The sequence below is a fragment of the Neoarius graeffei genome, chromosome 15, assembly GCF_027579695.1.
Source record: "Neoarius graeffei isolate fNeoGra1 chromosome 15, fNeoGra1.pri, whole genome shotgun sequence".
Taxonomy (NCBI): domain Eukaryota; kingdom Metazoa; phylum Chordata; class Actinopteri; order Siluriformes; family Ariidae; genus Neoarius; species Neoarius graeffei.
Genome location: NC_083583.1, coordinates 53,759,304 through 53,785,673, shown reverse-complemented (window position 1 = coordinate 53,785,673; position 26,370 = coordinate 53,759,304). Strand labels below are relative to the sequence as shown.

General features: G+C 42.2%; 1 protein-coding gene across 1 annotated transcript; it reads right to left on the bottom strand.

Moving 5' to 3' along the window:
- Positions 1–1,039: 1,039 nt before the first annotated feature.
- On the bottom strand, positions 1,040–24,370 carry pole4 (polymerase (DNA-directed), epsilon 4, accessory subunit). Its single transcript, XM_060941636.1, has 4 exons — positions 24,013–24,370; positions 10,293–10,377; positions 10,163–10,204; positions 1,040–1,314 (listed from the first exon to the last, which is right to left on the bottom strand). The coding sequence occupies exons 1-4, from the start codon at positions 24,250–24,252 to the stop codon at positions 1,301–1,303; spliced, it is 381 nt and encodes a 126-aa protein (XP_060797619.1). The 5' UTR covers positions 24,253–24,370; the 3' UTR covers positions 1,040–1,300.
- Positions 24,371–26,370: the final 2,000 nt, after the last annotated feature.

Sequence of the window (26,370 nt, the reverse complement as noted above, 5' to 3'; positions counted from 1 at the left end):
GCGCTGTTCATTTGAGCTCTGTAACAAATATCACAGACAGATGTGAATCATTTGCTCAGCAAGGAGCTCACACTCCTTCCTTTCCCCATTGCCCTATTCATCAGCAGCTAAACACAGTCACCATACACTACACACAGAAACCCAAGTGTCCTAATATTACAAAAGAATTGTCGTGATAAAATAATTCATTTAATACTGATTAAAAATGTCCAAGTCGATAAACAAAGATATGCAGGTAAATTCACCTCAAATCCCCATTTCATAAACTTTCCTGCCTGATAAACTCAGATTTGCTTCATACTTTCTAGAAATAACATCACTATTCCGAATACATAGTGTGCAAAATTTCAGATTTGAATCTGCATTAGTGTCTGAGAAATTGAGTCTTTCAAAAGAGGATTTAGTCCAAAGTTCCAGAAGTCATTACTTTTGAACTATTCATACTAGATGCATGAAATTTTTAGGGATTGTTTTCTTAAGCACAGGATGTCTTAAACTTTTATAGTAGACAGTCCACAGTTGCATATTTGCTGACTTATCACAATTTATATTTATATTGCTTGCCAATAAACATTTTATAAAATAAACTCTGGTTTCCTCTTTAAAAAAAAGAAGCTGTTTTTGCAACCAGGATGCATAGCTGGCATTAGAGTGACGTATCTTACTTGGGCTCCAGAATGGTTGATCACAGGAGGTATTACCAATGGATTATGTATTTGTACATTGAATGCTGGACAGTGTAGCTTTACGACATTGATGGTTGAAAACAGGTAACCAACAGAAAAGTCATGAATTTCAGGGAAAAATCATCAATTCAAATCTGGTTGTGCTGTAAGATGGCCACACCGATGAGCTCAACGCATTTCATTGTAATGTTGACCCTGTGTTAACATACATATGACAAAACTGAACTGAACTCTCAAAAATAAATTCAATTCAAAATATTCAACTCTAGTTTTATGCTGGAATAAATCCTTTAAAAAAAAGTTCTTATTCATAAAAGGCTCAGCCATTCATCAAACTTCTTGAACCAACAGCATACAATGATAATACTAATAAATTTTATTTCAACATTAAAATCTTTCGCAAGAGCATAGTAGTATTCACAAATAAAATTGCCACTTCACAAATTTCACACTTACATTTTTTGATATATTCTAAACTGTACATGTTCATACTAAAAAAAAAAATAAAATTAAAAAATAACCCCATTTGCTCTGAAAATAGAGTTTCAGCCCAAAACTGTACAAAAATAAACAAAATAGCAATTTTTTCTTCATTACAGGAAGACAGGAGCAAGTTAGTCCAAGGTACCTGGGGAAGAAAAAAATATAAGAAATGTCACTTAATTGTCACCTTGCAACAATGATTGACAAACATTACAGATTTATATGTAGAACACCTCCAGTTGGCACAGGAATATCAAAACTGGATTAATACAGGTTACTGAATTTAAAAATGAGTGTTCATGTTCTTCAGTCGCCTTCAGTGCCTTTGGGTTTTAATACTTCACAGTACATTGTGTATATTCACACCCCAGTGGGGGGGATGAATGAATGAATGAATGAGCAAGCCCTTCTGCTGCTGTTGACCACTTGGCATCTCATTTAAAAAAAAAAAAAGGAAAAAAAAAACCCACCAAGCACTAGCTGTCAGGAGTAAAGTGCACAGTTGTAGCATGAAGGTTAAAAGTAGGCTATTTATGTACACTTGTGTTCAAAATAATAGCAGTCCAACACAACTAACCAGATCAATCACTGTTTTTGGTGGAAATTATATTACTACATGGCAAATAATTTACCAGTAGGTGTAGTAGAGTCATAGAAAACCAACAGACCCAACATTCATGATATGCATGCTCCTGAGTCTGTGTAATTGAATAATTAAGTGAAAGGGACGTGTTCAAAATAATAGCAGTGTGGAGTTTAATTAGTGAGATCATTCATTCTGTGAAAAAACAGATGTCAGTCAGGTGGCCCTAATTTAAGGATGAAGCCAGCACGTTGTACATGCATTTCTCTCTGAAAACATGAGAAACATGGGTCGTTCCAGACATTGTTCAGAAGAACAGCGTGCTTTGATTAAAACGTTGATTGGAGAGGTAAAACGTATACTGTAAAGAAGTGCAGAAAATGATGGGCTGCTCAGCTAAAATGATCTCCAGTGCTTTAAAATGGACAGCAAAACCAGAGAGACGTGGAAGAAAACAGAAGACTACCATTCGAATGGATTGAAGAATAGCCAGAATGGCAAAGACTCAGCCAATGATCAGCTCCAGGGTGATCAAAGACGGTCTGAAGTTACCTGTGAGTACTGTGACAATTAGAAGATGCCTGTGTGAAGCTAATCTATCGGCAAGAAGCTCCCACAAAGTTCCACTGTTAAAAAAAAAAAAAGACGTGCTGAAGAGGATACAATTTGCCAAAGAACACATCGACTGGCCTAAAGAGAAATGGAAAAACATTTTGTGGACTGATGAAAGTAAAATCGTTCTTTTTGGGTCCAAGAGCCGCAGACAGTTTTTCAGACGACCCCCAAACACTGAATTCAAGCCACAGTACACTCTGAAGACAGTGAAGCATGGTGGTGCAAGCATCATGATATGGGAATGTTTCTCTTACTGTGGTGTTGGGCCCATTTATCGCATACCAGGGATCATGGATCAGTTTGCATATATCAAAATACTTGAAGAGGTCATGTTGCCTTATGCTGAAGAGGAAATGCCCTTGAAATGGGTGTTTCAACAAGACAACGACCACAAACACACCAGTAAGCGAGCAGCATCAGGGTTCCAGACCAACAAAATGAAAGTTATGGAGTGGCCAGCCCAATCCCCGGACCTTAATCCGATAGAAAACTTGTGGGGTGACATCAAAAATGCTGTTTCTGAGGCAAAACCAAGAAATGCAGAGGAATTGTGGAATGTTGTCAAATCATCCTGGGCTGGAATACCTGTTCACAGGTGCCAGAAGTTCTCAGAAACCGTGGTTGTACAACTAAATATTAGTTTAGTGATTCACAGGAATACTAAATCCTTAAGATTTTTTCAGTTTATACAGTAAATATTTGGAGTTTGTAATGAAAAATGCAGACACTGCTATTTTTTTTGAACAGCCCAATGTTCATTTTTCTTCATTTTCTGTAAAGTAATTAAAATATTGATACATTTTTCTTCATGTTTTGATGTAGAATATAATGTGCATTGTTCCCAATGCATGGAAATAAAAACTATTATAAGGATTTTGAGCTTTACTCACGTTTTTAAACACACTGCTATTATTTTGAACACAACTGTACGTGCTTTCAGACATCTTTGTTCAGGACTGGAGTATTAAATAAATTAAAATTTTAATTCCTGCTTATCTGGGGAGTCTTTTGGGTATATTTGACTTTTTATAGTGACTTCCTTCATGATGGTGTGGACCCTGTTTTAATTGCAACTGCACTACTATCCATTTCTTCCATTTTGTATTCTCAATTTTTTTCTGCTCTTCTCATCTGCTTTGTATGACTGTCACTCCTACAGTCTTCTGAGGAGGTGTTTCACTTGTCTCCAAGGAAAATGAATGGGAGATGGGATGAAGAGGTTTTCAATTACTACAATGTGAACGTAGTGTAAGCCAAACTTTGCAGTCGTCAATATACACTCACCAACCACCAGCTCATTCATGCCATTATCCAGTCAGCCAATCAAGTGGCAGAAGCACAATGCATAAAATCATGTAGATACAATCCAAGAGCTACACAAATCAAATAGCAGAATGGGGCGGAAAAAAAAAAAAACGTGATCCCTGTGACTTTAACCGTGGCATGGTTGTTGGTGCCAGATGGGCTGGTTTGAGATTTCCAAAACTGCTGATCTCTTGGGATTTTCATGCCCAACGTTCACAAGAGTTAACACAATGTTGCTAACTGTCTAGCGAGATAGATAGATAGATAGATAGATAGATAGATAGATAGATAGATAGATAGATAGATAGATAGATAGATAGATAGATACATACATAGGTGCTTGAAAGTTTGTGAACCCTTTACAATTTTCTATATTTCTGCATAAATATGACCTAAAATATCATCAGATTTTCACACAAGTCCTAAAAGTAGATAAAGAGAACCCAGTTAAACAAATGAGACAAAAATATTATACTTGGTCATTTATTTATTGAGGAAAATGATCCAATATTACATATCTGTGAGTGGCAAAAGTATGTGAACCTCTAGGATTAGCAGTTAATTTGAAGGTGAAATTAGAGTCAGGTGTTTTCAATCAATGGGATGACAATCAGGTGTGAGTGGGCACCCTGTTTTATTTAAAGAACAGGGATCTATCAAAGTCTGATCTTCACAACACGTTTGTGGAAGTGTATCATGGCACGAACAAAGGAGATTTCTGAGGACCTCAGAAAAAGCATTGTTGATGCTCATCAGGCTGGGAAAGGTTACAAAACCATCTCTAAAGAGTTTGGACTCCACCAATCCACAGTCAGACAGATTGTGTACAAATGGAGGAAATTCAAGACCATTGTTACCCTCCCCAGGAGTGGTCGACCAACAAAGATCACTCCAAGAGCAAGGCGTGTAATAGTCAGCGAGGTCACAAAGGACGCCAGGGTAACTTCTAAGCAACTGAAGACCTCTCTCACATTGGCTAATGTTAATGTTCATGAGTCCACCATCAGGAGAACACTGAACAACAATGGTGTGCATGGCAGGATTGCAAGGAGAAAGCCACTGCTCTCCAAAAAGAACATTGCTTCTCATCTGCAGTTTGCTAAAGATCACATGGACAAGCCAGAAGGCTATTGGAAAAATGTTTTGTGGACGGATGAGACCAAAATAGAACTTTTTGGTTTAAATGAGAAGCATTATGTTTGGAGAAAGGACAATGCTGCATTCCAGCATAAGAACCTTATCCCATCTGTGAAATATGGTGGTGGTAGTATCATGGTTTGGGCCTGTTTTGCTGCATCTGGGCCAGGACGGCTTGCCATCATTGATGGAACAATGAATTCTGAATTATACCAGCAAATTCTAAAGGAAAATGTCAGGACATCTGTCCATGAACTGAATCTCAAGAGAAGGTGGGTCATGCAGCAAGACAACGACCCTAAGCACACAAGTCATTCTACCAAAGAATGGTTAAAGAGGAATAAAGTTAATGTTTTGGAATGGCCAAGTCAAAGTCCTGACCTTAATCCAATCGGAATGTTGTGGAAGGACCTGAAGCGAGCAGTTCATGTGAGGAAACCCACCAACATCCCAGAGTTGAAGCTGTTCTGTATGGAGGAATGGGCTAAAATTCCTCCAAGCCGGTGTGCAGGACTGATCAACAGTTACCGCAAATGTTTAGTTGCAGTTATTGCTGCACAAGGGGGTCACACCAGATACTGAAAGCAAAGGTTCACATACTTTTGCCACTCACAGATATGTAATATTGGATCATTTTCCTCAATAAATAAATAAATGACCAAGTATAATATTTTTGTCTCATTTGTTTAACTGGGTTCTCTTTATCTACTTTTAGGACTGGTGTGAAAATCTGATGTTGTTTTAGGTCATATTTATGTAGAAATATAGAAAATTCTAAAGGGTTCACAAACTTTCAAGCACCAGGGTGGGTGGGTAGGTAGGTAGGTAGGTTTAAATATCCAAGAAGTGGCACTTCTGTAGGCCTAAATGCCTTGGTGATGAGAGGTCAGAGGAAGGTGGCCAGATTTTCTGATCTGACAGGAAGGATACAATAACTCAAATGCTCTCATCAGGATCTATTCCTCTCAGCTAAAAAGACGAACGTGAGGCTATAGTGTGCAAAGTAGACAGGTGAAGAATGGAAAAATGCTGTCTAGTCCAAATGAACTCACATTGAATTGCGACATGTACAATTGGGTCTATAAGTATTTGGATGGTGTCAACTTTTGCAGTTTCACCTCCATACACCACCACAATGGATATAAACTGAAGCCATCAAATTGTGACTGAAGTGTAGACTTTCAGCTTAAAATAAACGGGTTTAACAAAAATATTGCATTAACTGTTTAGGAATTACAGTTTTACATAGTTCCTATCTATATGTGCATGTGCGCCTCAAAATATTGGAACATTATTTGGATAATATCCATTTAATAATAATAATAATAATAATAATAATAATAAAAATGGATAATTATTAAATAATAAAGTCCAATAATATTATTCAATATATTTTAATATTCATATAAAAGTGAAATATTTAAAATGATTTTTTGTTTTAATTTTGATTATTATGGCCTACAGCTCATGAAACTCAGAAATCCAGCATCTCAAAATATTAGAATATTTAATTTCGAGCTTGAGTAAAACAGTATAAATACTGTGTAGCTCTCAGTCTAGTTCAGTACACACAACCACAATCATGGGGAAGACTGCTGACTTGACAGTTGTCCAAAAGACGATCATCGACACCCTCCACAAGGAGGGCAAGCCACAGAAGGTCATTGCTGAAAAGGCTGGCTGGAAAGGTGCACAAGCAACAGGGATGACCGCAACCTTGAGAGAATTGTCAAGAAAAAGTCGATTCAAGAACTTGGGAGAGCTTCACAAGGAGTGGACTGAGGCTGATGTCAGTGCATCAAAAGCCACCATGCATAGACGTCTTCAGGAAAGGGGCTACAACTGTTGCATTCCTAATATATCAAGCCACTCCTGAACCAGAGACATCAGAAGCATCTTACCTGGGCTAAGGAGAGAAAGGACTGGACTGTTGCTCAGTGGTTCAAAGTCCTCTTTTCAGATGAAAGTAAATTTTGCATTTCATTTGGAAATCAAGGTACTTGAGTCTGGAGGAAGTGTGGAGAGGCACAGAATCCAAAGTGTCTGAAGTTTCCACAGTCTGTGATGATTTGGGGTGCCATGCCATCTGCTGCTGTTGGTCCACTGTGTTTTATCAAGTCCAAAGTCAATGCAACCGTCTACCAGGAGAATTTAGAGCACTTCATGATTCCAGCTGCTGACAAGCTTTATGGAGATACCCATTTCCTTTTCTAGCAGGACTTAGCACCTGCCCACAGTGCCAAAACTATGACCAAATGGTTTGCTGATCATGATGTTACTGTGCTTGACTGGGCCAGCCAACTCACCTAACCTGAACTCCATAGAGAATCTATGGGGTCTTGTCAAGAGGAAGAGGAGAAACACTCAAACCAAAATCGCAAATGAGCTGAAGGCTGTCATCAAAGCATCCTGAGCTTCAATAACACCTCAGTAGTACCACAGGCTGATCGCCTCCAGGCCACACCACACTAATGCAGTAATTCGCGGTAAAGGAGTCCCAACCAAGTATTGAATGCATCAATTAACAATTTTCAGAAGTTGGACATTTCTGTCCTGTAAATCCTTTTTTGATTGAGCTTAGAAAATATTCTAATAATTTGAGATTTTGGATTTCTGATTTTCATTGATTCTCATGGGGCACGAAGGCTAGCCCATATGGTCCATGCCCACAAAAGAGGTACTGTAGCACAAACTGCTGTAAAACTCAATGCTGGCTAAAACAGAAAGGTGTCAGCATTAACTTTTTCAGCAGTGTGTGCTACAGTAGCTCTTTTGTGGGCGTGGACCATATGGGCTCGCCTTAGTACCCCTGCAAGTCAACGAGCCTTCAACACCCATGACCCTGTCGCCGGTTCACCGGTTGGCTTTCCTTGGACCACTTTTGGTAGATACTAACCCACTGCATGCCAGGAACACCCCACAAGATGTGCCATTTTGGAGATGCTCACACCCAGTCATCTCACCATCACAATTTGGCCCTTGTCAAAGTCACGCCGATCCTTACACTTGCTCATTTTTCCTGCTTCCAACACATCAACTTCAAGAACTGACTGTTCTCTTGCTGCCTAATATAGCCCACCCCTTAACAGGTGCCACTGTAACAAGATAAGCAATGTTATTCACTTCACCTGTCAGTGGTCATAATGTTATGGCTGATCGGTGTATATCCCCTTTGCTAACTTTCCTGTCTTGAGATGCTTTGCCAGGCCTTTATTGCAGCCACCTTCAGTTGCTCCTTGTTTGTGGGTCTTTCTGCTTTTGGTTTTGTCTTCATTAATTGAAAAGCCTGCTCAATTAGGTGACTAATCAGGTGACTGACTTGGCCATTTAAGAACATTCCATTTATCTGCCTTAAGGTTACTTTTGTGGTATATTTTGGATCCTTACCCATCTATACTGTGAAGCACTGTCCTATCAGTTCTGCAGCATTTGACTGAATCTGAGCAGAAAGTATAGCTCTATACACTTCAGAATTCATCCTGCTACTTCAGCAGACATATCAGTGGTTCATTATTACCAATTGAGCTTTGTGCGAATTAGGGTTGTGCAATATGGCAATACATATTGTAGCACAACAGAAAAACATCTACTGATAAATATTTTCTTATATTGTCCAAATCGCCAGTGTCACCAAACCCACTTTTCAGCATTCCAATTTATATCAATATGGTCGGAACTAGAAGCTACTAGCAGTGTGCAATAACAAAAACCAAAGTACTGAGGAGCATGATACAGAGAGAAACTTCTGTCTTCTGGACATGATTTGGGTATAACAAATCAGACACTGATGAGAAAATGGCCATTTGTAAGGTATGCTGCAGACCAGTCATGAATGCATGCAGTTGTTTTGTACTGACAATTTTAGAGAAAACGTAATAGATCATGACAATCAGATGCAGATACGGGCAAGCAGCTTCAGGTAATGTTCACATCAACCATCAGAATGGACAAAAAATGTGAGCCGAGTGATTTTGACCATGGCATGATTGTTGATGCCAGAAGGGCTGGTTTGAATATTTCTATAACTGGTGATCTTCTAAGATTTTCATGCATAACAGTCTCTAGAGTTTACTGAGAATGGTACAGTAAAGAAAAAAAAAAAAAAAACATCTAGTGAGCAACAGTTTTGTGGACGGAAACGCTTTGTTGAAAGAGGTCAATGGAGAATGGCCAGACTCAATGAATCTCAATTTCTACTGAGGCACACAGATGGTAGGGTCAGAATTTGCCACCAACAGCATGAATCCATGGACCCAACCTGCTTTGTGTTAACAGTCCAGGCTGGTGGGGGTGGTGTAATGGTGTGGGGAATGTTTTCTTGGCACAGTTTGGGCCTCTTAATTCTAGGGCTGTGCTCACAGCTCGTGATACTCGATCATGCACGATTTTCGGGGGTACGATACGATATTGTTTACTCACTTGAAAATCGAAAATCCCATATATGACATATTTCATGCATATCTCCCGGTTCTGTAGCAGGTTATCATCAATTTTCACTTGATTTAAAGCATGTATCATGCCAGAAATCGATGGAAATTCATGCTTGCAACCTGTTCCAACCAAAAACGTTTTTATTTACAAATGGCGCTTCCAGTTACTCAAGGCATGCGCACTAGAAATGAGCCTTTTTTTCATCCAAACTACTTTTTGAAACCCTCATTCTGATTGGCTGGTGTATTATAAGCCAGCCAATCAGAATCAGTGTCTTAAGGCAGCAGCATGCCGTAATGGCTGTTTGTTGTCTAATTGGTATCCAATATCTCTGTCATTTGTGCCTTTATTGTCCGACTTTTGTTATTGAAACACAACAAATGACGAAGTAGATAACATCTTTAGACATTTGGTGACCCAAATATGAAGTTTGCTTGGATAATATCAACTGGAAGTGGCTCAATCGGTATGTTATCAGTAGATTAAGTTTCAATGCGCTCTGCTACAGACGCCGCAAGCCGCTAATTACATCCCCCGTGTCTCCACGGCCTCGTCTCGAGACTCATTGATTGAATAATTTTGGCGCCAAACATATTCGCGCCCTCTGCTTACAATACATTAAAGACATCGTTTAACTCGATATATCGCAATATATATATATGGTACGATATCGTGAGCAACTGATGGCAAATGAGCACAGCCCTACTTAATTCCCATCAATCATAACTTGAATGCCACAGGCTATTTGAGTATTATTGATGAACACATGCATCCCTTCATGGCCACAATTTACCATCTTCCAATGGCTACTTCCAGCATGATAATGCACCATGTCACACAGCAAAAGTGATGTCCAATTAATATACCCAAGAACTGATTTCAGACTAGTGAGAAGTCAAACCTGTGTATGTCGTTTACTTACCCTCTAGAAATGCAAACTCATCTGCTGCCTCAATAGCATTGTCTGTCGAAAAATAGATGCACAAATTACTAATATACGAGCATGGTTCAACCAGATTAAAAGTCACTGCTCTTAAAAATCTTAAACGTACCTAGATCTTTCCTCTGTAATGTTTTCCTTTTTCCTTGCTGTGCATAAACAAGTGCATCCTTGGCTATCATTTCCACAAACAGCTCCTTTAAGATTAACAAAAAATGGGATGATATTCATCAGAACTTGTTGGCTAGTTATAATTAGATAACATTAAGAACCAGTAGCGGTGTCATTGCACCTAGCTAACTCGAGCACACAGCTCCTATATGTGCAGCAATCAAGCCATAGAAAAACCACCAAGATTATATATAAGGCCCTAGTCATGCTATTGGTCCCAATTATGTTGTAGAAGGGGTAAAATTGAAACATCTTTGTATGTACCCAGTACTATACTTTTTGATTTCCTAATACCCTAAAGTTAACAAAATCACAGGGAGTGAGAGCTTAATGGGACCTAGTGCACATCATCCAGGCATCTGAATGAAGCAACAAGAAGGCTCTTCTGCTTCGAATAAGAAGGTGGTATAAACTCAATATTTCTAAACTTCACTTTATCTAGGCTTGGCACAGTGGTGTAGTGGTTAGCAATGTTGCCTCACAGCAAGAAGGTTCTGTGTTCAAGTCCAGTGGCCGATGGGGGCCTTTCTGTGTGGAGTTTGCATGTTCTCCCCATGTCTGCGTGGGTTTCCTCCGGGTGCTCCGGTTTCCCCCAAAGTCCAAAGACATGCAGGTTAGGCTAATTGGTGGCTCTAAATTGACCGTAGGTGGGAATGTGAGTGTGAATGGTTGTCTCTATGTGTCAGCCCTGCAATGATTTGGCGACTTGTTCAGGGTGTACCCCGCCTCTTACCCACAGTCAGCTGGGACAGGCTCCAGCTTGCCCGTGACCCTGCACAGGATAAGCAGTTACAGATAACGGATGGCTAGATGGACTTTACCTAGGCTTGTCAATGATCCAAGCAAGGTAAACACACTTTCTTTGTGGCAAAACTTGAAAATTTCAGCAGAATTGGAACACCGGTTACAGAGGCAATTGAAATTCCGCATGCGACATAAATGTTTACGGAAAATAGGCAAATGAACTTTGGCCAAATCGCACACCTTAAAATTCTCAGGTGTTTCAGTAGTCTGTGTATTACACCTATATGTGTTAGACTCTGCCTTCTCAGACAGCGTTTTGAATGACTCCAGTTCCTACCTGTTGGTACACAGCAGCCTACTAGAAATAACTTCGTTGTTTACGGAAAATGTCACACACAACACCATGGGTTTGCATTGCATCTGGTGAGACTGATGTTCAACATTTTGGTTGCTAAACCAAGATGGCGGCGTGTACACACGCAGCGGCTCCTCTCCGTCCCGACAGAATGGTGTTTTCCTGTTTGTGTTTTAAAACAGCGTGTATCTGTTCGTCTTTGTCGCATCCATCAGTCTTAAGGCGCACATACTCCTGTGAGTTTCTACTCGACATCCGCAGAACTATATTCACGGATATAAATCCAACGGACGCGGAAGTGCTATGCGACTATGGTTTGCTCCGGAGGCCTGCTCAACCACCGACCCCCACTCCTGCATCCAGCCCACAGTGGAAGCACCACAGGCAGAACACGCGGAAGCAGAAAAGGGGCAAGTGCGGAGGTATCCGGGGTAGGCTAGAGGCTAGCCCTCACCGGCCGGTTATCCCTACCATCACTCTGGCCAACGTACGCTCGCTGGACAACAAGCTGGATTATGTCCGCTTACTCCGCTCATCTTCTAAGTCTGTGAGTGAGTGTTGTGTCCTTGTGTTTGTGGAAACATGGCTTAACGACAGCGTCTCGGACTGTGCCATTCAGCTAGCCCAGCTAACATGCTACCAGTCAGACAGAGTGCTAGTCGGGGGGGGGGGGGGGGGGGGGGGGGGGGGGACTCGCGGTGGAGGACTCTGTGTTTACATCAGTGATGCCTGGTGCCGCGATGCTGTCGTGGTCTACAAACACTGCTCACCACTGGTGGAGTTTATAATTATTAAGTGCTGGCCATTCTACCTGCTGAGGGACTTTACAGCCATATTGCTGGTAGCAATATACATCCGTCCCAGCTCCAATAACAGGAGTGAAGCACTGAATGAACTCTATCAGCACATCAGTGAGCAGCAGACAGCCCACCCAGATGCTTTTCTCATCCTGGCTGGGGATTTCAACCATGCAAACCCCAAGAGCGTGTTTCCAAAACTCTATGGACATATCAACTTTCCCACACGTGGAAACAATACTCTGGACAATGTTGACACCATGCATAAAGGCACCTACAAAGCCATACCCCTCCCCCACCTTGGGGCCTCAGATCAGTCCACTGTTATGCTAATGCCAGCATACAGGCCACTGGTTAAAGTCACCAAACCAGCTACAAAGCAGGTACGTGTGTGGCCAAAGGGGTCCTCAGAGGCACTCCAGGACTGTTTTTACACCACTGACTGGAGCATGTTCAGACAGGCGCCCACCTACAACAACACTACAGATCTCCAGGAGTACACAGAGACCGTCACTGCCTACATCAGGAAGTGCATGGACAACGTTACAGTCACCAGAACCATCTCCATTCGGGCAAATCAGAAGCCATGGATGACAGGGGAAGTCCACAGGCTCCTGAGGGCTCGGAACGCCGCCTTCAGAGCTGGGGACAAGGTGGGCCTGAGGACAGCTAGGGCCAACTGGTCATGAGGCATCAGGGTGGCCAAGAGACAGTATTCCAGGAACATTGCTGACGACTTCAATGACAGCAGAGACACCAGGAACTTGTGGCGGGGGATTCAGACCATCACAGACTACAAGCCCTCGCCGCAGACCCGTGATAACTCCACCTCTCTGCTGAATCAGTTGAACAACTTCTTCGCTCGCTTTGAGGCAGACAACAGCACCACGGCACAGAAGACCCCACCACCTCCCGGCGACCAGGTGTTGACGCTGTCCCCAGACAGCGTGAGGAGAGCTCTCAGGACAACAAATGCACGGAAAGCCCCGGGTCCTGATAACATTCCTGGTCATGTCCTGAGAGACTGTGCCGAGATCATCACAGATGTCTTTACAGATATCTTCAACATCTCGTTGAGCCAGGCTGTTGTCCCCACGTGCCTCAAAGCCACCACCATCATCCCGGTCCCGAAGAAGCTGTCTCCGTCCTGCTTCAATGACTACCACCCGGTCGCACTCACTCCCATCCTCATGAAGTGCTTCGAGCGGCTAGTCATGCAGCATATCAAGTCTGCCCTCCCCCCTGCCCTGGACCCTTTACAGTTTGCATATCAGTCCAACCGTTCGACCGATGATGCCATCTCCACTGCCCTCCACTTAGCCCTCACCCACCTGGAGACAAAAGACTTGTACGTCAGAATGCTGTTCATAGACTTTAGCGCAGCATTCAACACAATCATTCCTCAGCAGCTCATTCATAAACTGGATCAGCTGGGACTCCACACCTCCCTGTACAACTGGCTGCTGGACTTCCTGACAGGGAAACCACAGGCTGTATGGGTCAGCAGCAACTCCTCCAGCACCATCACATTGAACACGGGGGCCCCCCCCCCAAGGATGTGTGCTGAGCCCCCTCCTCTTCACTCTGCTGACCCACAACTGCACACCAACATCCAGCTCCAACCTCTTCATTAAGTTTGCGGACGACACGACTGTGGTGGGTCTCATCAACAATGGCGATGAGACAATCTACAGGAGTGAGGTGAGCCGCTTGGCCATGTGGTGCAAGGACAACAATCTCCGCCTGAACATGGAGAAGACAAAGGAGATTGTTGTGGACTTCAGGAGAGCGCACACCCAGCATGCTCCACTGACGGTGCTGCAGTGGAGAGGGTGAGCAGCACCAAGTTTCTGGGTGTGCACATCTCTGAAGACCTGTCCTGGAGCAACAACACCGCATCACTGGCCAAAAAAGCATCTGTACTTCCTCCGCAAACTGAGGAAAGCAAGAGCCCCGGCCCCCATCATGCACACATTCTACAGAGGCACCATCGAGAACATCCTGACCAGCTGCATCACCGTGTGGTATGATGCCTGCACCGTGTCCTGCTGCAAGACTGCAGCGCATCGTGAGAGCAGCTGAGAGGATCACTGGTGTCTCTCTCCCTTCTTTTATGGATATCTATAACTCCCGCCTCACCCGCAAAGCCAGCAGGATTGCAGGTGACCCCACCCACCCATCTCACAGCCTCTTCAGCCTGCTGCCAGGCTGGAGCAACACCGCATCACTGGCCAAAAAAGCCCAAAAGCGTCTGTACTTCCTCCGCAAAATTTCATTTGCACTATTCCGCACTACCTCACCTTAACAGTTATTAGTTTATTGTTTACACTGCTTATTTCATGTTTACCTGCTATACCTCAAGTGCCCTTGACTGTTATTTTATGTCCTTTTGCTCCAATTTATGTGTGTGTATGTGTGTGTGTGTGTGTGTGTGTGTGTATATACACCTGCGAGTGTTTAGTCTATGTCTATTTCTTATCTAGAGTGTTTATACTGTTTATATTGTTTATTTCAGTTACTCTATTTTTATTTAGTGCATTGCCTGTTTGCACCGTGGGTCAGAGAGGACTGAAATTTCATCTGTGTTGTATGTCGAGCATATATAGCATATTTGACAATAAAGTTGACTTGACTTGACTACTACTACTACTAGGTCGAGTCTCCTCAGGAACGACTGGCGATGGTATGCCAGGATGGCCTGTGACCCAGAACAGTTCTGATTTCATCTGCTGAAGTGAGACCAGTATTGTGCATCAGCTGGTTGACATACGTCAGGCGCTGTCCGCCCCGGGAAGCCTGACTATTGTGTGGTTCCCACAGAACCAAGCAGCTTGAATCTTACTACACACACTATCAACTGGTAGTAGTCCAACCAACAAGAAATTTAGAGGCTATGCCAAACAGGCAAACACTATGAATAGTTCCTATCTGGTCCTATATCTGCATGCAACACAGCATATGGCCAAATGGGAGGCTTTGGGTGACTGTGGTCACCTGGAAATAGACCAGAAAAAAAAAAAATCATTTTGCTACCCAAGCTAGTCCTACATGAACACTATTAGGACATGTTGTGCTTTTGGTGATAAATATCTAACATGATCTAACAGGAGCTTAGACATGATATCTTTGGAGTGGGACCAAGTGTGAGCAGGGCCATAGAGCTACACAGAATCATATTACAGATGCTGATAGTACAAGTTGAGAAAGCGGGTTCGACTGACATCACCAGTGTGTGAAGCTTATGTTTCCAACATCCAATCACAAATCGCCATTCTTCCCAACAATCAATCATTAACCATCATTGACTGGAGATGAGACACGTTTTTTGGTTTAAACTCTCTTCTTAATAGATACAAGTAATAAAACTTGTAGTACTTGGAAGGCTACAAGTAATAAAGAAGTAGGAATAATTACCCATTATACATGGGTAATTATCTTAGTCCAAAATGGCGGTGCGGCAGTAGCGTACAGCGGCCTCTCCGGATCCAAAGTGGTGCTTTTTTGTGTAATTTTGTTCCTCTGCTCACAAACGACAGGACACCACCACCTGCCTGTGACAATGATGCCGCCCTTCCAGATGCATTGAACAGATTCTATGCATGGTTTGAGGCACAGAACAGCATGGCAATGAGGAAGACCATCCCTCCTCCCAACGACAAGATGCTGTGTCTGACTAGGGTTGCAAAGGGGTGGAAAGTTTCCAGGAATTTTGAAGGGCCCGGGAATATTGGGAATTTTCAATTTTGGCATTTATTAAGTTTTAAACATTTTAAAAAACATTTCATCACCCAGAAAAACAAATTAAAACCCATGTTAAGCCTTTCTTTCAATTATGTACTGTTTTGTGCTAATTAAGAATAGGACATATTGCTAAAGGCCAATTAATAAAAGGCTTTTAGTTTTTCAATATTAGTATTCAGATTTTTCAGTGAAAAATTATTACTCTCAATCATCTAGTCCGAGGGACACTTAATAGAAATCCAGTCAAAATTGTCAAAGGTCAAATGCGCATTCCCAAGTTCCCTACCACAAAAGTGTAGAAGGTCTTGTATCCCTTGGTCTACTACACATATTTTGAATACATTTTTTTTGTGTTGGGGACCTCTTGAATCTGCATTTGAATAGATTTCTATTAAGTGTCCCTTGGACAAGACATCTAGTAATTTTGAATTGAATAGATTTTTTTTTTTTTTTTTGAGCGTACCCTTTGGGAAGAATTAACTGGAAATCTAACTCATTGCATAACAAGTAGTGATTTCTAGAAATCTTGCAAAAACTCAATTTTGACCATTTTTATTACAAAATTTTACAAAACCTGAAGACTTGTCTACAGATTTCATCACAAAGGTATCACATCATAAAATAACGAATATTTTAAAAATGTAAAATTTAAAATTTCTAATTACTAGTGGTCTTGAAATAAGTTTTGCTGCTTGTAAAATATATTAGTGCCACTTTTTTCTTTGAATCTGGAGCAAGGCTGTTTAATGTCATTGTTTTAATAACACTGTATACCCTAATCATTACTTCTAATCCGATAATTTGCAAGCAAAATTACTTGACAGGATATCGTTTACAAACCAGTTGCAAAATGAAAAAGGAATTCAAGTTGTTGAAGTATAATTAGTAAACAAAAAAAAAAAAAGTTACAGGAAGTAGTCTTCAAAACCATAAGTAGAGTTAAAGTTGCTTTTGAAGATAAGTTCTCAAAGTCTAAGGTTATTGTTTAATTCATTATACATGTACCAGGGAAAACCCTTATTGTTTTTGTAAAACATTTGGTGGTTATTCATTTTCTCAGTTGTTTAATTAGTTACATGCTTGTTTTTGCTTGTATGTTCTTCTGAACAGAACAGAGAACCAGAGAAATATCCTAATCTGAATAAAAGGACCTTGGTTTTTTGTATCAATTTTTAAGTAAAGTTGGTTTTGAAAATTCCCGAAAGTTCCCATTAATTCCCGAAATTTCCATGGAAATTTTCCACTCTGAAAATTCCCGGGAATTTTGCAACCCTATGTCTGACCACAGCCAATGTGAGGAAAACTCTATGCAGAGTCAACCCACGGAAGGCTACTGAACCAGAAAACATCCCCGGTAAAGTGCTCAGAGGATGTGCAGACCATCTGGCAGATATTCTAACCAAAATCTTCAATATCTCCCCGAGCAACGCCATCGTTCCAAAGTGCTTCAAGACCACTACCATCGTCCCCATGCCAAAGAAGTCTTCAGTGTCCTGCCTCAATTGCCCCTTTTCCACCAAAGCAGTTCCAGGGCTGATTCGGGGCCAGTGCTTAGTTTGGAACTGGGTTTTCTGTTTCCACTGACAAAGAACTGGCTCTGGGCCAGAAAAACCGGTTCCAGGCTAGCACCAACTCTCTGCTGGGCCAGAGGAAAGAACCACTTAAGTCAGCGGGGGGGCGGAGTCGTTAAGACCAACAACAATAACAAGACCGCGAAAGATCGCCATTTTTAAGCGACGAGCAGCAGCAGCTGTACAAACACGAAGTCATCCATTATTATTGTTGTTGCTGCGGTTTCTTCGATATTCATGCCAAGGTTTATGCAAATGTAGCGACGTAACTGACGTATACAGCGACGTAACTGACGTGGCTTCCCTTAGCACTGCAAGCTATGGAAAAGCAAACTGGTTCTCAGCTGGCTCGCAAGTTGAACGAGTTGTGAACCAGCACCGGCCCCGAACCAGCCCTGGAACTGATTTGGTGGAAAAGGGGTAACTGACGACCGTCCCATTGCACTCACACTCATCATTATGAAGTGCTTCGAGAGGCTCGTCATGAGGCACATAAGGACCCTGCTGCCTCCCTCACTGGACCCCCTGCAGTTTGCGTATCGCCGGAACCGGTCAACAGATGAGGCCATAGCCACCATGACAAGGACACATACGTACAAATGCTGTTCATAGACTTCAGTTCAGCATTCAACACAATCCTCCCTTAACAGCTAATTGGAAAGCCAGTGTTTCCCCCAGCACTTTCCAGGCAAGGCGGCCGCCCTGGGTAACTTGACCGCCCGCCCTAGCAAGGTTCCAAGAAAAAAAAAATGCGTCCAAAAAAAAAAAAAAACGAAGTGGTAATGCATTTCAGCGCAGGGACTGACAGCTAGACTAAACTGCGGCACCTAGTGGTTGGATATATTACTACGCCATATGTCCTCGAGGCCATATTTACAAACATTTTAATTTTAAATTCAACGGTTCAGCAGAACCGGAAAAGTCCCAATTGGAGGTCCTAACAGCAATGGCGTCAGGGTATGAAGAGCTGCACCTCCTCTACCCAAACCTCTCCCTCCTCAGTGCCATCGCCCTCACAATTCCAGTGTCAAGCGTAAATTGCGAGAGAGACTTTTCAGCGATGAACAGGGTGAGTTTCATCATTCATACACATCTTAAAACCACGATGTTAGATGACTACTGAGTTAAATATCTTATATTCATTTCTCTCTGTGTGTAGATCAAAACAGACCTGCGAAGTAGGCTGCAGGGTGACAGCCTCACAGCCTGCATGACGATTAGCATAAATAGCCCACCAGTAGGGCAGTTCAATTACAGCAGAGCACTGGAGCTGTTTTTTGAAAAACCCAGAAGGATGGCCTGCAAGGACAAGACTTGCAAGATGTGCCATAAGTAGCCTAGTAAATGTTGCACTCTATGTTGTTTCTAACCGTTTTTCCCTTATGTAAATGACCTGCACTTTTTGTTACTTTTTTCTTGCTGCTGTACTGAGAGCACTTTTATTGGCCAGGAAACCATTTTACCTCAGTTTTTGTAAGTAGTTGTGACATTTAATTTCAATAAATACCTATTTTACAGTTCTACACAGCTTTGTTATTATTGTAGTACTACTACCCCCCCCGGACTATCTGTGCAATGTGTGACGCGTTACGGCCCGACAACCCCCCCCGGACCACTATCCGTGCCGCGCGTGATGCCCACCGAAGACTCACCACCTTGACTAAGCAATTTTCTGCGGGAAACACTGAAAGCTGAGCCTGCTGGGCCTGAACACCTCCCTCTGCAGCTAGATCCTGGATTTCCTGACTGAGAAACCTCAGTCAGTCTGGGTTGAGAGCAGAACTTCCAACACCACCATGCTGCGCACTGGAGCCCCTCAGGGCTGTGTGCTCAGTACACTGCTGTTCACTCTGCTGACTCATGACTGTGCAGCAACTCACAGCTCAAACCACATCAAGTTTGCTGATGACACGACTGTGGTGGGTCTCATCAGTAAAAACAACGAGTCAGTAAACAAAGAGGAGATGCAACGGCTATTGGACTGGTGCAGAGTCAACAACCTGTCTCTGAATGTGGACAAAACAAAAGAGATGGTTGTTGACTTCAGAAGAACATGGAGTGACCACTCTCCACTGTACATCGACGGCTCACTCATGGAGAACGTCAAGAGCACCAAATTCCTTGGTGTTCATCTGGCAGTGAACCTCAGCTGGTCCCTCAACACCAGCTCCATAGCCAAGAAAGCCCAGCAGTGTCTCCACTTCCTACAGAGGCTGAGGAATGCTCATCACCCATCCTCACAATATTCTACAGAGGGACTATTGAGAGCATTCTGAGCAGCTGCATCACAGTATGGTTTGGGAATTGCACCATCTCGGATGGCAAGACCCTACACCGGATAGTGAGGACAGCTGAGATGATCATCGGAGTCTCTCTTCCCTCCATCACAGACATTTACACCATACACTGCATTCGGAAAGCTACCAGCATCGTAGCCGATCCCACACACCCCTCACACAATCTCTTCACCCTCCTGCCATCTGGAAAAAGGTACCAAAGCATTCGGGCCTTCACAGCCAGACTCTAACAGTTTCTTTCCACATGCTCCTCAACTCTAAGGGACTGGACTAATTCTCACAGGCTGCTGAACACACCACTTGCACTGCAATCTTTGCACAGTGGACAATAATGCATTATTGCTTTACGATGTTTACAATGTCTCTCTCTCTCTCTCACACACACACACACACACGGTTTACGTATATTTATTCCCTTTTCATATACAACTTCAATATGCACAGTCAACTCTGCACTTTGTTTGTGTCATTTATTGTCTGCAGTGTTGCACTCGTTGCACTTTGTGTGTTGTAGACTGCAGTCTTGTGATGTTTAGATTGTAGATTTGTTGTCCTGTGATGTTTAATGTAGCACCATGGTCCTGGAGAAACGTTATTTCGTTTTAATTGTGTACTGTACCAACTGTATATGGTTAAAATTACAAATAAAAGAACTTTAACCTCACAAGTAATAATAGATCATTATTCCTAGGGCTGGGTTATCATTTGAATTATATCGATTCATTTCAATTTAATTTTTTAAAAAAAAATCTTTCACACTACTGGGACATTACCCACGCATGGGCGGCACAGTGGTGTAGTAGTTAGCACTGTTGCCTCACAGCAAGAAGGTTCTGGGTTCAAGCGCAGCAGCCAATGGGGGCCTCTCTGTGTAGAGTTTGCATGTTCTCCCCATGTCTGCGTGGGTTTCCCCCACAGTCTAAAGAGATGCAGTTAGACTACTTTAAATTGTCCGTGTGTGTGTGTGCGCGTGTGTGAGAGAGAGAATGGTTGAGAGGAGAAAACCTCTAATAATCCAGTAGCACTACTATAAATTTCCCTAAAAACTTTGACGGAAGTTATGCTTTTGCATTGTGGAAAATAGATATAGTACCAGTCAAAAGTTAGGACACACCTAATTTTTTTTAAATTAATTAAAAGACACTTCATGTCTTAAAGGGCATATTCTGGATCAATTTAGTTTTTTTTGTTGTATATATATATATATATATATATATATATATATATATATATATATATATATATATATATGTGTGTGTGTGTGTGTGTGTATATATATATATATATATATATATATATATATATATATATGAGAGCATGTCCCTTTACACACTCATCCAGAAGGGTCATTTTGCATAAGGCCGTCTGTCTACAGCAGAAAAAAATAAAATAAAACGTGCCTGGAAAAATCCCAAGGGAGTCTGGAGCCAGATTCATGACATTATCTGCAGAAGCGCCAGCAGGCTGCGAGAGCTTTGCACAGTTTCAGTGCACAGCCTGTGTAGACCAAGCGCTCCCGTTTCTCTGTCATTGTCCGATCTTTTGGGAAACGATGAGTACTAATCCCATCAAGATTGGTGTTGCTACACCATCCTACAATACATCTGTTAACCATTTTAATAATTACACGATAACGTTGAAGAAATTTGCAGAAAACCACCGCGTTGTTTTCTCATAAACAAACCAGCGCTGACGTAGGATTCAGAGGGAGGCATCCTGCAGATGACGTCATGAAAATCAATGTTTCCCGGGAAATCCAAATGGCAAGTTTTTTCAGAGGCGGACCAATTCGCCTCAAATGGCTTGATTTCAACTGAATTTTTCTGGTATTGCGCAAGGTAAAAAAATTGCAGAGGATGCAGAATGTTACAGATATTTGACCAAAGTTTAATATAAAATAGGAGAATTACATTGATCTTGCTCCTGAATTTACCCGTGATATGCACTTTAAAGTAATGATGGATGTCGTTTCTCTTTACTTAGTTGAGAGGTTCTTGACATAATATGGATTACTACAGTTGCGGAATAGGGCTATTTACTGTATTTTTATCATTGACCATTTACTGTTTGATCTCAAACGCATTAAGAAGGCAAGAAATTGCACTAATTAAGTTTTGATGAGTCACACCTGTTAATTGCAAAGTATTCCAGGTGACGACCTCATGAACCCGGTTAAGATAGTGCCAATAGTATGCAAAGCATCATCAAGGTAAACACTAGCTACTTTGAAGAATCTAAAATATGAAACATATTTTTTGTTTTTGTAACATTTTTGTTGGGCAGCACGTAGTGGCTAGCGCTGTCGCATCACAGCAAGAAGGTCCGGGTTCGAGCCCCGTGGCCGACGAGGGCCTTTCTGTGCGGAGTTTGCATGTTCTCCCCGTGTTCGCGTGGGTTTCCTCCGGGTGCTCCGGTTTCCCCCACAGTCCAAAGACATGCAGGTTAGGTTAACTGGTGACTCTAAATTGACCGTAGGTGTGAATGTGAATGGTTGTCTGTGTCTATGTGTCAGCGCTGTGATGACCTGGCGACTCGTCCAGGGTGTACCCCGCCTTTCACCCGTAGTCAGCTGGGATAGGCTCCAGCTCGCCTGCGACCCTGTAGGACAGGATAAAGCAGCTAGAGATAATGAGATGAGATGAATTCAAAATTTTTTCTAGTTTTGCTTTCTCATTTCTCACAGCACTACTTGGATATACAGGCTCTAATCAGTTAATGGTTTTATAGCTGGTTTATGTATAGAATATCATAGTCTGCTCTCCTCGTGCAATAATTTATTATGTGCAGTACTTTATAAGTGCAATACCTCAGGACTGTGCACCTTACACACACCAAGTCTGTGCACCTACCTTACCTTGCAATACTTCATAAATGTGTAATATTTTATAATGTGAATCTCTCGTGCAATAATTTATAATGTGACTCTCTTTGTGCAATAATTTATATGTGCAATGAGCAATACCTCACTCCATAATGTGTAACACAACACATACACCTCAGGACTGTGCACCTTACCCCCCTTCCTCTCTCTCTCTCCACGCTGTTTTGAAGCGTGTTGTTCAGAAAGCACTAAAGGGCAATTCCAGCATTATGGACGTGACACTTGAACTCAAAATGGCAACAAATGACCCAGTGCATGTTTTATTGTCTCCCAGTATTTAAACAGGTGTTGCATATTTTAAGGCTGTACCATACTGGAGAAGTGATAGAACAAGAACAATTCCCATAGTACATCTAGGGCATGCCAGAAAATGCCAATAAAAGATGCGTTATGGATGTGACAGAAAAAGTATCACTTTTCTTGGGTGACTGTACATTTTTATCAAACTCTGTGAAATCGTAAACCTAATGTCGAAATGGAGATATCCATTTGATAGAGGGGTCCAAGGTGAATATTAAAAAAATCTTTGTTTAAAATATTTTGTATTTTATGCAGAGTTTCGGAAGGAAAAGTCAGCGTTATGGATGTGACGAAATTCCGTTATGGATGTGACGCGTCTGAAATAGACATGGCATATGTTTAGAAAATCAGCAATTTAACCACCATAACCCTTTGAAAAACTCTCTAAATATCAGCTAAAACTATCAAAGTTCTTAAATAATATTTAGGATGGCTATTGTTTTGCTGTTTTGTGGATTTTAGCATACATTTCTGTGGCTTGTGGCAATAATATAGAATTGTACATGATCAAAGTTGATTTTAGCTTGGGGTTTACATTATAAGGAAGAAAGATTGACAGTGACATATTAGGTTGGTTACAAATTGGTTCAACTTATTCACATCTGTAAAATACAGGCCTAGGTGAGATCTCTGGGAGTGGTTTTGATGTATTACATGTTGCTTTATTTTTGCATGGTGAGGTTGACATTTACATGGAATTGCCCTAAAATGGACCTGAGAGCATCTATTTTCAAAAAAGAATCTCCCTCTTTGCAATTTCCCAAGTTGGAGCCTCTGTTAGCTTACTAGCGCCAGATAACTTGATGCTGGTGAGAATAGGGCAGCAGGCTAAAGCTAGCAGCTACTTCATACATTAATGATTGTGACTGAAAACGTCCTAGTGGTCTGAGTAAGTAATGCGAATGCTGGCGCCTAGATTTATTCCTGGGGTACATTAGCTCGTTAAGCAGTAGCACATGCAGGTCAGACACTCACCGTGGCTTTAGCTATGATGAACACGGACTCCTGACTCGCCAGGCTCACGTCCGGGTCAGCCTTCATGAGGGCTTTAATGCGGGACAGGGGTAATTTGGCGAGGCGGTGTTGAGGGCCCGGGGCAGGCCCGGTGTGCTGTAAGGCGTGCTCCTCCTCGGGTTCATTCCTCCGCACTTCCTCTTCACTCCGCTCAAACTCCGGCTCTGAGGCACAAACACTCACCGCTACTCCTGTAGCCATGGTAACCCCGGGGCTCAATACTTACTCCAATAATCACAACAGTAAACACGCGATTTGAAACGTGTGTTGAAAGCGCGCTATTTTTCTCCCACCAAATCACACTACAGACAGGAAGGGGCGGGGCGATGGAGCGACGTCATAACGTGACGTAAAGGTTAAAGGTTACCCCACCCACTGGAGCACAGAACTGATAAGGGTTGTTTTACAATCAGGGTACGCAAGCTAAAAATCACATTTAACACTTATGTTCAATATCAAAAGGCTTGACTAAATAAACTTGGTTGTTTATTGTAGCCCTGTGATAGCTCTATCTCATCTCATCTCATCTCATTATCTCTAGCCGCTTTATCCTTCTACAGGGTCGCAGGCAAGCTGGAGCCTATCCCAGCTGACTACGGGTGAAAGGCGGGGTACACCCTGGACAAGTCGCCAGGTCATCACAGGGCTGACACATAGACACAGACAACCATTCACACTCACATTCACACCTACGCTCAATTTAGAGTCACCAGTTAACCTAACCTGCATGTCTTTGGACTGTGGGGGAAACCGGAGCACCCGGAGGAAACCCACGAGGACACGGGGAGAACATGCAAACTCCACACAGAAAGGCCCTCGCCGGCCACGGGGCTCGAACCCGGACCTTCTTGCTGTGAGGTGACAGTGCTAACCACTGTGCCGCCACTATAATTTTTATTATTTAACATATTTTAAATTCTATTTGGCATGAAAAAATTATCGTCGACAATGCCGGTCAAAAGAAAACGGCCCGTTTGAAAGGCACACAAAGGCTATCAGTATTTATTTATTTATTTATTTTATTAAAACCACCCTTTTTAAATCTTATTTGGATTTTGTAATAGGACAATTGCAGCTTATACAATTATTATTATTATTATTATTATTATTATTATTATTATATTCTGTGCATGTATTCCCCAAAATCACCCAAATTCACCCAAATTCAGTTGTGGGGACTGTAAAGCATCAGACAGATACTTAGACTACATCCACACGACAACGGCAACGAGATGTTATTTAAAAATATATCGCGTCCACATGGGCAACGATCAGTAAAATATCAGGTCCACATGGCAACGCAACGCTTGCTGAAAATGATGCAACACACATGCCACACCTCTAGGGGCGCTGTAAGACGGTCTTCATATTAGCCACAAAGTCAGAAAAATCTGTTCGTAAAATTACATTATAATGACCACATACAATGAAAAGTATTTTTCCAGTCTCACCTGTGAAAGGTAATCCCATGTGATCTCGTTTGGACGGTAAACCTGTTGGTACAGTTAAACGCAGCACATACATGAGGCATCTTTATTCTCCACTTTGACCCATCCAATATGGCGGCGAGGATGACGTATGATTCTACGTGGAAGGCGGCGTCTTTAATGGTCCAGAATAAATTGAATGCTACATGTTGATGGATTAATTTGTTCTTCTACGCCCTTTTTGAGGAATGTATTGTAGGACTTAAACCAACATCTGAAGAGGTGAGATCGCTCCTTTTTTTCCCTATTTTTGCTGGCGGGATTGACTCTGCCCTAAGGGCAGAGTCTCTCTCTCTCTCACTTTGCACCATTACACAATAAATATTCACAGTGAAAATATTTTGTAAGCGCGTTTCATGAACCAAGTTATAGGATTTGTTGACAACTCGCATCGAGTTCGTTACACTTCTACCCGGCGTGAAGCACTCACAGTCATGTGGTTGTGACGTCATCGTAAACAAATCCGTTCTACTCATCCAGACGACTTCGCAACGGCAACATTGCCAGATCTTTCCACTCTGGGACCCGTTCTCAAAAGATTTCGTTTTGGGGCACCCAAAACGCCGGTGCCGTGTGGACGCCAGGCCGAAACGATAAACAATTGTATCGGATTCACCTGAATCCGTTGCCGTGTGGACAGGGCCTATGTGTCAGCCCTGTGATGATCTGGCATTTTGTCCAGGTTGTACCCCGCCTCTCACCCATAGTCAGCTGGGATAGGCTCCAACTTGCCCACGACCCTGCACAGGATAAGCGGCTACAGATAATGGGTGGATGGGTGAAAAAATTATCGTAAATTATAACAAAAAATAAAGATTTAAATATTATTTTA

Excerpts from the sequence above, each read along its gene's own strand:
- pole4 (XM_060941636.1), bottom strand. The coding sequence starts at position 24,252 with ATGGCTACAGGAGTAGCGGTGAGTGTTTGTGCCTCAGAGCCGGAGTTT. Across the intron at positions 10,378-24,012 it reads TCATCATAGCTAAAGCCACG|GAGCTGTTTGTGGAAATGAT; the intron begins GTGAGTGTCTGA and ends TTAATCTTAAAG. Across the intron at positions 10,205-10,292 it reads ATTACAGAGGAAAGATCTAG|ACAATGCTATTGAGGCAGCA; the intron begins GTACGTTTAAGA and ends ATTTTTCGACAG.